This window comes from Pristis pectinata, chromosome 9 (assembly GCF_009764475.1).
Source record: "Pristis pectinata isolate sPriPec2 chromosome 9, sPriPec2.1.pri, whole genome shotgun sequence".
In the NCBI taxonomy this organism is placed as follows: Eukaryota; Metazoa; Chordata; class Chondrichthyes; order Rhinopristiformes; family Pristidae; genus Pristis; species Pristis pectinata.
Window position 1 is genome coordinate 71607581 of NC_067413.1, and position 14959 is coordinate 71622539.

General features: G+C 38.2%; 1 protein-coding gene across 4 annotated transcripts in view; it reads right to left on the bottom strand.

Annotated features, from left to right (window-relative positions):
• Positions 1–7670: 7670 nt before the first annotated feature.
• Positions 7671–14959, bottom strand: part of pcmtd1 (protein-L-isoaspartate (D-aspartate) O-methyltransferase domain containing 1) — a 76644-nt gene continuing 69355 nt past the window's right edge. For all 4 annotated transcript variants that reach the window (XM_052022964.1, XM_052022963.1, XM_052022962.1 and 1 more), the window contains one exon: positions 7671–9633. In XM_052022964.1, coding sequence (XP_051878924.1) covers positions 9263–9633 — 371 coding nt within the window. In that variant the 3' untranslated portion in view covers positions 7671–9262. The remainder of the gene's footprint in view (positions 9634–14959) is intronic.

The following is a 14959-nucleotide window of genomic DNA, read 5'->3' on the forward strand; positions in this document are numbered from 1 at the left end:
CAACTATGTGCCTATCTAAGGATCTTCCAAGTGTTCCTATTGTATCAGCTTCTACCACCACCCCCAGCAGTGTGTTCCAAGCACCCATCACTGCCTGTGTAAAAAAAACCTACCTCTAACATCTCTCCTAAACCTTCCTACACTCACCTTAAGTGGATGTCCTCTGGTACTGGCCATTGCTGCCCTAGGAAAAAGGTGCTGGCTGTCCACTCTATCTATGCCTCTCATAATCTCATACACCTCTAACACGTCACCTCCCATCTTCCGCCGCTCCAAAGAGAAAAGCCCTAGCTCGCTCAACCCTCATTAGACTGTGCAGCACATGGATAAAACAAGAAGAAGAATTGGAGAATCACAGAGCCCACCCCTGTGGTTGTATGAAAGGAATTCCTGGAAAATGTCATCCCAAGTCCCAAATGTTCTCATTCAATAATCTTGGAGCTGTTTCTCCACAATTCATTTGAAGAAATTATAAATGCACCTGCAGTTTAAAAGTTATTACTGGTATAGATACTGTGAGCTTCATTTTTTTGTTCGTGAGACAAAGCAAAACAGAAAGTAAGCCAAAGTGAAACATGGGCTGTTAGAAAATGTGCCATGGTTCAACTTTATTTCAGTCCATTCTGTGCTTTTTGCAGTTGAGCCTTAAGATCAAGAGCTTTTGAATAAAGACTTTATTGTTACAGCTATTGTAATGCATATTAGTACACACAGAGTTCCTTGCATTGTAATTAAAAATGCATTGTGTTGACTTTGCAGAGATAATATAGTTTATAGAGCTGCATGTTAGTAATTCACAGGATCACAGCACTTAAAGGTGAATCTCACCAATTTTCACTTGAGGCATCTATAGTTGCAATTCTGTTTGGGACTGTGCCTACTGGGGTTGGGATAAGGGGTAACTATCTGCTGCAGTTGACCCATGGATTGCTTTGTGAACAGAAACCAGCACAGGCAATATGTCTTTCAGTTATTCATCCAAAGGATATGAGCATCACATGCAAAGTGAGGATTTATTGCCCTTGAGATCATGATGGTGAGTCATGTCCTTAACCTACTGCAGTTCATATGGGGAAGACATTACAGCAGCACTGTCATGCATGGAATTTCAAAACATTGAACCGGCCATGCAGGAATAGATATATGTTTCCAAGTTGGGGTGGTGTGCAAGTCAGTAAGTCCATTGAAAGTGATGATATTTCTATGGCCTGCTGTCTTTGTCTTTCTAGGTCATCTGGCTTATTGATGTGAAAAAAAAGTCAAAGGAATTTGGTGAATTGCTGCTATGTATCTTATGGATGACACACACTGCAGCATTATCCATTGATAGTAGAGGGAGTAAATAATTAGGATGGTGGATGGCTGTCAATCAAATGAGTTGCTTCATCCTGGATAGTGTGGACTGTATTCAATCACACAAGTGGAGTGTACTCTGTCACATTCCTAACTTGTGTTTTGCAGTCAGTGAAAGGATTTTGGAAGTGAGTCATTTATTGTATTCACTGGTGTTTATCTTATTCTCATAGCTATAGTACTCATGTAGTTGGTCCAGTCCTGTTTCTAGCAGAGATGACACCCTAAAACCAGAATGTTCTTGATAGATAATCTGACAACATGGGAGCTGGTTAGATGCTCTCTTGTTGGACATGATCATTGTCTGGCCCTAGTGTGGCACAAATGTTATCTGTCACTTAACAGTTCAACTCTGAATGGTGTTTTAGTCTTGCAGCATACAGATACATAATGGAAATGCTCTGAACTGTGCAATCATCAGCAAACATTCCCACATTTGAAATGATGAAGGGAAGGTCATTGATGAATCGGCTGGAAATGGTTTGGCATACGACACTGCCCCGACGAAATCCTGCGATAATGTCTTGGGATAAAAACAGAAAGCGCTGGAAATACTCAGGTCATAGATTCTTCACCAGATGGTGTTCCAGCTGAAACATTAACTCTGTTTCTCTCTGTTTCCACAGATACTGTCTGACTTGCCGAGTATTTCCAAAATTTTATGATTTTTTTAGATTTCCAGCACCTGCAACTTTTGCTTTTCGTCAGTAGTTCCTAGGATATTTGACACAACCATATACTTTAAAGTGAAGTACCACTCCAGTCAACATAATAAATGCCATCAATACACACAAAGTATTTGCAATCTCTGCATCAGTGTTTCATTTCAGAGTGTGTAGTATAGCTGGAGACAGGATGTCAAGTATCCCATCAGGCTTGGGATCAGAGCCTTTCTGCCAGAGAACTGGCTGAATAGAGGTTCTGACTTCAGTTCAAGGACTTAGACAATGGATAGGATATGTAATTGTTGAGTCCTCAGGATCGTATAAATGGCTGAGCGATCAGATGCTATGTAAAGGAAGATGCTGTCTGCTTGTCCGGGTTACTTTCTATGTAAAAAAAATAGATGGTGTCTGTCTATTGATAGCTGTAATGAAGCATTACCAGTGATGGGTGAAAGAAGTGGAAAAACACGCCAATAAACGGACTTGTAGAGGAACAGGACTGGACAGAAGAACGGAGAAATTTTGGAAGAGGTCTAAAAGAAGGATCATCAAAGACATCAGAAGTACAACTCCAGAGACCAATCATCGCAAGGAAGAAGTAATCCCTCATGTCTGGGACTGGGAATCAGGGAAACCCCCTCACAAGTGTGTCACCCAGTGGACAGCAGTAGAAGCTTCTTAGAAACAAGTCTTCGTGCGGGTTCATGTAAAAAGTTGACAGAAATGCCACCCAGGTGCAGAGGACATTTAAATTCTTATATTGCATCTATAGGGAGGGTGGTGCCAATCTACGAGAGATTCCTTTGTAAGTTCAAGATATGAGGAGGGAAAAAAAATCAGTGAAGTTATCTAGTAAACATGGCTTCCCTTGGCCAGATATCTGTGCTGAAAAAGATTAGTGGACTCATTGAGGCAGTGTCCCAGAGAAGCACGCACCACTTGAAGAAATCTCAGTGTGGATGCTGTTTTTCAGAGATGTAAATTCAATCTATCCAGTATTTCAACCTTTGACCTTTGCAATCCCCACAAAATGAAGGGAGGTAAGGGCTGCAGACAATGTGACAACAGAGTGATGGAATTTTGCTGGGATTCTATATTAATACATTTAACCTAAACCCCCAACAGTGCAAATAGGAACTTGATTTAAATTCTATGCTACAGCATAATTTTGCTAAGGCTAAGAAACTGCAGAAAAAGGAAAAGACAGTTCCCGGATCAAGATGCTAAGTGCTTTTTACAACACTTCTCGTGGCCCTTATTCAGTAGTTTATAATTTGGAAAGACTTTGAATGTTTTCCTGACCTCCAGGTGGATGTCATCACTAGGGTTAATTGTCAGTGGTCAAGAGGAAAATTGGTAACACAGTTAGAACAGCCATTACCAGACTTTTTATTCCATTGAAGAAGAGAATTGGGGTGTAAAATAGGAATCCAACTTACTTTTCTTCATATTTTGCTTGGCTGCAAAAGTTAAAATGCCCCTCTCCTATCTGATCTCTATCGATTAGATTTGTCACCGCCACAGAAAAATTATATTTGGTTAGTATAATCTTCCCTACTGAAACCATGCTTTCTCAGATAAGTTCATGCTTCTCAAGATGAATGCTTATTTTCTTCTGTATAATATCTCCAAAACCTTTTCCTAACCAGTAGCAAGGGGTACACACCTATAATTTGACAATCCAGACAGTCTCCTTATAAAGATGGGAAAACTTTTTTGCTATTCGCAATCATTTGAGGCAAATGAATCAATTAGTTGAATCAATACCTTCACAAACCCAAATTGAAAAATGTCAGAGACGGGAGCATTAAGCTAGTTTCAGTAATCACCTAAATATTTGGCTTGAGATTTTACATAGAGTTACATGGGATATATGACATGGAAACACGCCATTCAGCCCAATTGGTCTAACTCAGCCTTGTCTTTTCCATCTAAATCCATCTATTTAATTCTCTATTCTACCTTATTTACTTGCCTAGCCTCGCTTTATACGTATCTAAATTCAACCGCTCCCTTTGGCAATGGGTTCCCCATTCTCAACAATCATCAGGTGAAGAAGTTTCTTTTGAGCTTGGGTAACTATTTTAGATTTCCATATTTCCTTGTAATATAGAAGGAGACCATTTCTACCTATCAAGTCTATGCCAGCTCACAGAGCAATCCCATTCCTCCACTAACCCCTAATCACTACAGTTTAGTAACACTATGACCACTTCGCACTAAAATTGACTTTTTTGTTCTAATTAAGTTCTTTCTTGCAAAAAGTGTGTATAATTTATGATTAATTTATGTTTTTCTTGTGAATGCTGCTTATATGGTGCTCTGTGCCTGCGATGCTGCTGTAAGTACATTTTTTATTGCACCTGTGCCTACATGTACTTGTGCATATGACAATAAACTCAACTTTGGCTTAGACTATTTTTCCCTATATCCTATTCTCTCCATGATTCCATCAACTTCCTCCAGATTCTACCATTCACCTACGCACCAGGGTCAATTTACAGTGGCCATTTAACCTACTGCACGTCATTGGGCTATGGGATGTCCTTTTTGAATAGGTATTACATTAGCTATCTGTCAGTCCTCTAGTACCATACCTTCTAACAAATAATTAAAAATGTGTATGCTGCTGCTGCTATCTCTTCCCTATATTTTTCTTCCAAAATGCATAGGTGTACAGTATAATCCAACAGGATCTCTTTCCCGAACCAGCCCTTTGGCCACGTGTTAGTTTTTCTTATCTTATTTCTCAGCCAATTTTCATGTGATTCAGACAATCATCCTAACTTCCAATACTTACTCAGCAGGAATTCCTCCCTATTCCTACCTGCAAGTTTCATTTGTCTTCAAACCCTACTCCAAATTCTGACTTTTCTTTCCCATTGCTTTTGTGAGATTTATATATTAAAATTGCAGTGGGTGTACAAAAATTCCCTTCAAAATTTGTTGACAACTCTAAAGCTTGAGGTGTTGAATGAGATTCTCTTTATATGTGGCTCAGTCTATGGAAAAACTAATGGGGTGGTGAGGAATGGGGTCAAGTGTGTGGGAAGAGTATAGCAGAATCTTCTGCTGGTAGACCACCAGGGCTCAGTGGTCAATTGCCGAGCGCATTCATTCTTGCAATAGGACTTCAAAGCCCAGTTTCTACTAGGATCACCAGTATAGTAAGGACCTATTTGAGTATAAATTGCATGACAGACTCTGCCTCTAAGATTGCCTTGATAATTGGTGATCCCCACACTAAGGCTTACTGGCTGTTAACATTGTTGTTTAAGTTTAATGATTCTGAATGGCTTAGACATTCAAAGATTAAAAAACACTTAAGTGACATTAATAAATAAAACTGCTATAGTGTTTTTTTTAATTTAAAAAAGAGTCCCAGCAAATTCCACCATTCCATTGTCTCCACACCTTACCTCTGTATTTTGTAGGGTTTGCAGAGGTCAGAGATTAAAATAATGGATCAAATACAATAGAATGCAATTAAAAATAAACACATTTGAATCATCTTAATTAAATAAAAGGGAAATTAATTTGTATTTGCCATTCTTTCTATAGCTTTAGTGTGCTGGAAAATCTGAAAAAGTTCATTAGACTTAATGAAACTTCTTACAGTGCAACATGTGTATCCCGCAGGTGTGATTAACTAAGCAGCAGGCTGGTCTTCAGGAGTCTCGAGATGCTGACCAGCTGAGGTGGTAAAAGCCAACGTATTCAAATAGCTTTTGAAGTCCCTTGCTTCTCCCCACCTATCCATCATGCAACAATTCTGCAGCAGTTTTGCCTGCAGATGGTGCTGTTTTTCAACATTAACAACATCTACATAGGGACATTGAAGTTCTGCCTCAGTCTCGATATAAATTCAGCATACAAATGGACAAGCATTCTTTTTGGCAGAAATAATAAAGTGGAAACTAATTGCATCAAACTGACTTTGAATTGTTATATAACCTGTTGCAATTTTCTGGTATTAAATAGTAATCTACGGTTTAATCTTGTTCCCTTAGGCAGACCTTCAGGATCGAGGATGACTTATTTCTACCGTGGCCTTGTGGGTTCCAAGGTGGTCAATGTGAGAACAGCAACCTCTAAGAAAAAGGCGGTAGGTAGTGGTTGATGAGGCAGGCAGTGTGCAGTTTGTGAGGCACTACAATCCTATTGGTAAATTGGTTTATCATCATCACATGTACTGAGGTACAGTGAAAAACTGTTTTGCATGACACCCATACAGATCAATTCATTACAACAGTGCATTGAGGTAGTACAAGGGAAAACAAAAACAGAATGCAGAATAAAGTGTTACAGAGAAAGTGTAGTACAGGCAGACAATAAGGTGCAAGGCCATAACAAGGTAGATTGTGAGGTCAAGAGTCCATCTGGGTAACCATTTAATAGTCTTATTAACAGTGGGATAAAGGATATCCTTGAGCCTGGTGGTGTGTGCTTTCACACTATATTTGTGCCTTCAGTCCAAATTTGTGTGTGCACATGCATGTGGAAATGTTTGCCTCTGAATCCATGTGTTGGAAGCAGACCAATTTCTCAATACCATCCAAGAGGCTCCTCCTCCACTTTGAGTGGTGATGGGCTAGAGCTTACCAGGAGTCAATGGAGATCTTGAATGAAGCATCAGCCTATCCTTGCTCCACTCCTGACTGGCAAGAGGTCAAGAAAGCCTAACTCAATCATAATGTTTAAAAGGCATTTAGACAGGTACTTGGCCAGGAAAGTAGAGGGATACTGGACTAATACAGGCAAATGAGATTAGCACAGATAGGTATCATGGTTGGCATGGATGAGCTGGGCCAAAGGGACACTTTCAATGCTGATCAACTCTATGACTATTATCAAGGCTCAGGAGCAGATGGTATCCCTGCTGAAGTCCTAAAATACAGCAGTTAAGAGCTTCAGTCACAACCCCACAATCTCATTGTCCACATCTGGGAAGTGGAGGATATTCCAAGGGATCTCACAGATGCTGAAATAGTGACCATCTTCAGGAAAGCAGACAAATCAGTTGTACTAAGCAGAGGTATCTCCCACTGTCCACCACAAGGAACATCAGCACCAAATGTCTCTTCAACTACTTCCAGCCAGTCAACAAAGACCTGCTCCCCAAAATCATAGTGTACATTTTGTCCATCTGGAGGCCCAATCAACATGATCTCCTACCTGATTATAACCTGTGCAAAAATCAGGTATCATCATACCCATGATTACACTAGGTAGTTTTCCTGTTTTGGTAACACAAGAGTAGGGCATATTAGGCACTTAATAGACAAAACAAAGCTAACCAGTGTTATAGAGCCTGAAGATACTGGCATGGTTCTTTCAATGAATACTTTGCTTCAGACTGCACATCAGAAAAATGCAATAGAGATGTTGTCATTCAAGAGTGTGAAATATTGGCTGAGATGCCAAACTAATGCTAAAGATTTGGCAGCTATGGAAGAATCACTTGGCTCAGATGAAATGCATCAATAATGTTCAAAGAAGCAGAGTAGAAAACTGAAGAGGCACTAGAGGGGGTGATGAGGGAAAGAACTGCTTTTACTCAAAGACAGAGTCATACAGCATAGAAAGAGGCCATTTGGCCCACCATGTCCATGCCAAGTAGGGTTTGAAATTTAATGGATGCAAAAGGTACCATTAGAGTTGCTCATTTTATTGGTGCCATTCTTCTGGCACTTTTTGCCACAGTGATAAACTTTAATTTACATCTGAGCATTCAAAAAAGTATTATAAAGTTGTCACAACCAAGACACAAGAATATCAATTTTATTGCAAAATATTTCCCCAAATCAATGTTTACAGAAGCAACTTATTCATTTAAATTGAGCTTTCATATAACTGCTATTCAGCTGAGAAATACTAATTGTATGAAATGAAACAAACCATACTTCCAACACCAAAAGCAACACTTCTAAACATGAATTTATATTTCTTGATCAAAAAGTTACAGAAAATTACATAACTATGAAAATACATCTATTGTCTTAAACTACTGTATAATAGATTAAATGACAGTGCAGAAAAAAAGAATTTTCAATGTCTGTACAAAAAGTCTAATATTTACCTGAATATCACTCCAAGTATTATCACCAAGTTCACAATCCACCATGGATTAATCACCTTGGTATACCATAATAACCTACTGTACATGGTATAAAGAAAATATCCCTCTGTGTCCTCTCCCTGAGCTGTAACACCATCTAAGGAATCAGGAGAGGTGCAAATGAGCAAATATTTCAGTAAGCAACTCAGTGGCTATGGTATTCTGCCTTACTTAACATTTTTGCAAATTTGCTACATAATCCCTAATATCCCAGAGTATTGTTTAAGGGTATTTACCATCCCAAAGTAATTTCAAAGTGACAAAGATAACAGCATTTCACTGTTCTAACACTGGAAGAACAGAATTCAAAAATAATAAGTCACAAAGCAAGTTTTTGTCAAAAAGTTTAAAAGTCTTGGCAAACTTAAATTTTTGAAAGTTCTAAAGTGCATTGCTATATAAGCACATTATACAAGGTTTTGAATCTAAACATACCAGTAATTAACAACCACTTATAGGACCTGCCAGATATTACTTGTGGGCAATGAATATTGTTAAGTAGTTGTACAACTACCAACAACTGCTGGTATAGCTAAATCCATATACTGGAACCAAGCTGCTCCAAGAGGACAGGTTTTTTTTGCATTGCAATAGAAAAGTCTTTCCTTAGATTGAGAGATTTTGAAGTTAAACAAATACATTGCTTTATGTCTGTTATTTATGGTACGTTGCATATACTTGATGAACAAAGGGAAATGTTAATATTAAGTAAACCTGCAAATCTGATCAATCTAGTTATATTGAATGATACTCACCATTTAAATGTTTAAAACGTTATGCAACTTTAAAAATAACATACTTTTCAGTTCATCTTAGAAAATATGAAATCCTTCACCTTCTCAAAAATGTTACTCTCGGACAAATGTGTACAATCTGAAGTACTCTGTTTGAATTTTTAAATATGCACACAGTATTTTAACTGCCTTTGCCAGTGAAGATAATTAAGTTATCCTTAGTCAATGAATTAAAAGTAATCAAATCAATGTTGTCATATGTTTAATGTTGAAATCTTTTCTTTATATTCAAACAACTGCCTTTTTTGGAGTGATTATATGAAAAAATGCTACATTTGAGAACTCAAACAGACATACCAGTGGACAAAACTTAAGATTATTTTTGTTCAGTGCTACTTTTGTCTATAAAATGTTAGGTAGGCTTTCAAAGATTCTGGTAGTGGCAAACTCAGAATTCTCTCCCGAAGCAAATTTGGAGGAACTTCTTCTTGTTTGAGGCCTTCATTTAACTCTTTTTCTTCCTCCTCTCTATTCTCTTCTTCCATTTTGTCATCTTCATCACTGTCAAATGGCTGAGGTATCAACTGATTGCCTACAAACACATAGGTATCAATTTTACGTCTGCGGAGCTTCTTGCGTTTCCGTTTAGGTGCAACCTTCTGAAGACTGCTTTTGGCCTGTAACTCTTGATTTATCAAGTTTCTAAGATTGCGACGAATGTAAATTCTTGCCAAGTCCTGCAGGCATCTTACAGTTACCGGTGCTATTGAAAACAAAATATAATATACTTCTTGTTTAATTCATGCATTATGCTACTTGATTACCTTTGGCATTGCACACAACAGATCAAGGCTTTGTATATATTCCTCACCCGAAGTGGAATTAAGGAGTGAGTAAAATCAGTCCTAGCCATATGCATGTAATTAAAACCCATTTTAGAGTTTTCTTCCCCCCCAGTCTTTCTATTTAGATCATCAGTATAAAAATGAAAAAGAGCCATGTCACACTGAACTGCTTTGCCAGTAGTGAAATTCACTAAAGAGTGTGATAAGAGCTCAATAAGATTGAACACCCACTTATTACAAGTGTGGACAAAAAAGGCCATATATAGTAAATGTTCAAGTTAGTTGAGATGGATCCCGAAAACAATAATTATTATTTAAACAATGTCTGATAACCTACAATATACCGAAGAAAATAGAAGATAGAGGGGACAAACTCAATAGCAAAAGACAAATTGATAGCTATTGCCAAAAGTGATGGTCTAGTTTTCCAAAGTTCAATTGGGCAAAAATTAAATCATCTGTGATCCAGGTTAAAAGTGGTCATAAGATCAATGAAAATTCTGGAGGAATAAATCTGGGAAGCAACAGCACATTTAAGAAAAGTGGTTGCATAACCATGAATAATATCTCAGAGGAGTAAACATGTAGATAAGAAGTGGAGCTGGAGGTTACCAAGTCAGAACTGGATGAGAAGCAATAGCCCGAGATGCCTGGATGGTTTTGGACAACTGCGTGTGTCTAAACATTTAAACATAAAGTTTTGAATTTTATCTTCAGGCTGCACTCTGCTGCAAACTGTCTGGAGACAATGAAAACTGCAAGGAAGGTTTTTCAAAAATCCTACTGTTTTTAAAACTCTTGGTTTGTAGTCCAGTGACGGTTGGGAGGCAGGAGGTATAGGGCAGCTTAAGACTGAAAGAAATGCTTCTGCTCCTCCTACTCAGCAAACAGAACAATTTCCTCATCTACTCAATCTTCCTCAAAAATTTCACCTGCCAAGTTTAGAGTTCTTGGAAAATCATATGATACAAGTCAAAAATACAATAATTATTAATGTAATAGTACATATTACCAACCCTTCTCCCACAATTTGGGTTGGTTACTTAACCTTGTCCAGACTCTCTTAAAATAGGCAGGCTCAAAGTTGGTTTCGTTCCAGTTTTTTGGGAATTCAGTTCAGCGCTTAATTGATCTTTCCAAACACGCACATTTTTCTCCTTGGCATGTAGGTACCTGTGCAACTATTTTCTACTTTAGCATTTTTGTTCTGAGATGTTCAGGTTTCTTGGATAAACCTGGCAATTTCATGGCTATATTATCTAACTACTTATTTAAAATGGTTAATAAATGCATCTTTCAACATAGACAAATAGAACTAAAAGTAACAAAACTTAAAGTCAAAGAATTATACATTTAGAAGCTTTCTCCATAAATAATGCAGAACAGCTCCATCTCTCTGGTTTTCACCAAAAAGTATACTTGAAAAATAAAGGAAATAATTATCCCATGTACAGTGGCATGCAAAAGTTTGGGCACCCCTGGTCAAAATTTCTGTTACTGTGAATAGTTAAGTGAGTAGAAGATGAACTGATCTCCAAAAGTCATAGAGTTAAAGATGAAACATTCTTTTCAACATTTTAAGCAAGACTAGGGGATTATTTTTTTGTTTTGTACAATTTTAGAGTGAAAAAAGGAAAGGAGCACCGTGCAATAGTTTGGGCACCCCAAGAGATTTGAGCTCTCAGACAACTTTTACCAAGGTCTCAGACCTTCATTAGCTTGTTGGGGCTATGGCTTGTTCACAGTCATCGTTAGAAAAGGCCAGGTGATGCAAATTTCAAAGCTTTATAAATACCCTGACTCCTCAAATCTTGTCCCAACAATCAGCACCCATGGGCTCCTCTAAGCAGCTGCCTAGCACTCTGAAAATTAAAATAAATGATGCCCACAAAGCAGGAGAAGGCTATAAGAAGATAGCAAAGTGTTTTCAGGTAGCCCTTTCCTCAGTTCGTAATGTAATTAAGAAATGGCAGTCAACAGGAACAGTGGAGGTCAAGTTGAGGTCTGGAAGACCAAGAAAACTTTGAGAGAACTGCTCGTAGGATTGCCAGAAAGGAAAATCAAAACCCCCGTTTGACTGCAAAAGACCTTCAGGAGGATTTAGCAGACTCTGGAGTGGTGGTGCACTGTTCTACTGTGTCCTGCGTCCTCACCACAAAATTCAGCGTCAGAAGTTTGCAAAGGAACATCTAAACAAGCCTGATGCATTTTGGAAACAAGTCCTATGGACTGATTAAGTTAAAATAGAACTTTGTGGCCACAATGAGTAAAGGTATGTTTGGAGAAAAAAAAAGGGTGCAGAATTTCATGAAAAAAAACCTCTCCAACTGTTAAGCACGGGGGTGGATCGATCATGCTTTGGGCTTGTGTTGCAGCCAGTGGCACGGGGAACATTTCACTGGTAGAGGGAAGAATGAATTCACTTAAATACCAGCAAATTCTGGAAGCAAACATCACACTGTCTTTTTAAAAAAAAAAGCTGAAGATGAAAAGAGGATGGCTTCTACAACAGGACAACTATCCTAAACACACCTTAAAATCCACAATGGACTACCTCAAGAGGCACAAGCTGAAGGTTTTGCCATGGCCTTCACAGTTGCCCAACCTAAACATCATCAAAAATCTGTGGATAGACCTCAAAAGAGCAGTGCATGCAAGACAGCCCAAGAATCTCACAGAACTAGAAGCCTTTTGCAAGGAAGAATGGGCGAAAATCCCCCAAACAAGAATTGAAAGACTCTTAGCTGGCTACAGAAAGCGTTTACAAGCTGTGACACTTGCCAAAGGGGGTGTTACTAAGTACTGACCATGCAGTGTGCCCAAACTTTTGCTTCGGGCCCTTTTCCTTTTTTGTTATTTTGAAACTGTAAAAGATGGAAATAAAAAAATAATCTTGCTTAAAATATTAAAGAAATGTGTCATCTTTAACTTTTTGCCTTTTGGAAATCAGGTCATCTTTTACTAGCTTAGCTATTCACAGTAACAGAAATTTTGACCAGAGGTGCCCAAACTTTTGCATGCCACTGTAATTATAGAACTCAATGCAAATAAAATTAACATAAAACATTGAAAAATGTTCTAAATGGTTTCTGAAATAGGACAAAGGAAAAAACCTGGATAATAAAGCAGAGGTAAATTGGTTTATTATTGTCACATGTACTGAGGTACATTGAAAAACTGTTTTTCATGCCATCCATACAGATCATTTCATCACACCAGTACATTGAGGTAGTACAAGGGAAAAGCAATAACAGAATGCAGAATGAAATGTTACAGTTACAGAAAAAGTGCAGCGCAGGCAGCCAGACAGACAGTAAGGTGCAAGACCATAATGAGGTAGATTGTGAGGTCAAGAGTCCATCTTATCATACAAGGGGACCATTCAATAGTCTTATAACAGCGGGATAGAAGCTGTCCTTGAGCCTGGTGGTACGTGCTTTCAGGCTTTTGTACCTTCTGCCCGATGGGAGGAGGGGGAAGAGAGAGTGTCCAGGGTGGGTGAGGTCTTTGAATATGTTGACTGCTTTACCAAGGTAGCAAGAAGTGTAGACAGACTATGTAGGGGAGGCTGGTTTACATGATGTGCTGGATATAGGGGAACATATGAGGAAAGGCAACTGAAAACTAGTTCAATAAAGTAGATTTCAGAGATCTTGAAAGAATAGGCAGAGGGATACAAGGATTGATATTACAGTAAGCAAACCAACTAATAATAGGGAAGGATGCTGCTCAAGATGCAGAGTGAGGAAATTGTAGTGATAGGCAAGAAATATGGGGGTTTAAGGAGGTGCTAATGGAAGGTCGGAAACCATGGCAAGATACAAAGAAATAGTTAACATTATTAAATAAGAAATTAAGGGACTACATGTCAGGATAGGTTAGCAAACACAAGAGCATTGGGAAAGCAGGAGTATGAAGAATATGACAAAGAACACCAGCTGAAATTTATAAAAAATTGCCTAGATAACTTTGGAGCTATCAAAATGAAAAAGAACTGCTAATGCTAGAAATTTGAAACAAAAAGTGCTACAAATACTCAGCAGATCAGGCAGTATGAGAAAGCAGCATCAACTCAGTTTTTCTCTCCATAGATGTTGTCTGACCTGGTAAGTATTTTGAGCATTTTCTGATTTGATTTTGCAACAATCAAGTTTGGGGTGACAGCGGAACAGATGGGGATTTTAAGCAGCAGAGAGAACAAGGAATAGTTGCGGACAGCCGAAGTAGTTGAAATGAAAGAAAACACTGATTGAGTGAATTGCAGTCAGAAGATTAGATCAGCATTGAATGGTGTACTGCGAGTTCAACCCTCAGAGATAATTGGATTCACAGATATGGAATTCTGTTTTTAAGTGATATGTATACATACATTTTTAACCAATTCCATTTATTACAAGGATGGAGATTTAAATGAAACATGGATGCATCTGGCTGAGACCAGTGTCCAAAGAATCAAATGATAATTTTGCAAGATAGGACTTTAATAAAGGAGAGGAAGAGAATCAAACAGAGTTAAATTTGTAAGTTTCAGTGAAACACTGAAGGTTGTATAGTAGTGATGTTGGGCAGAATCAAGCAGACTTTATCTACAAGTTACAGAGTTCAAAGTAATATGCCATTAGTAACCAAGGCTAGTGTCAGGACAAATGTGTGAAACAATTTTAATTAAACATGTAAATACATGATTCAAATTAAGATAAATGGTTTCCTCTAATGGCTATAATGGAGATCTGCCTGCACGGCAAAAAGGTTAGGCACTCAATATTCCAGAGTACTTCTCTCAAGTAAAGACAGACAAAATAGAGAAGGATGTAAGCAAACAAATGATACAAAGCCACCAGAGAGAAAGTAAAAAAAAAGTCAATAAATGAATGAATTCAATAAAGAGCAAAGAACACCAATGGGTTTCCTCCCACATTCCAAAGACATACAGGTTAGGAAGTTGTGGGCATGCTATGTTGGTGCCAGAAGCGTGGCAACACTTGCGGGCTGCCCCCAGAACACACTATTGCAAAAGATGCATTTCACTGTGTGTTTCGATGTACACGTGACTAATAAAGATATCTTGTAGTAGTTTGAGAGCTCTCTAGAATAATAGAATTTGAGAGCCTACCATTGAGGAAATTGGAAGACAATGTGAAAAGAATAATAAAACAATGAAGATTTATCTTTAGATAAACCAGGAAATTCAAATTGGTGAAAAAAGCTTGGAGGACTAGGACCACACAAGGAAATACAGGTTAT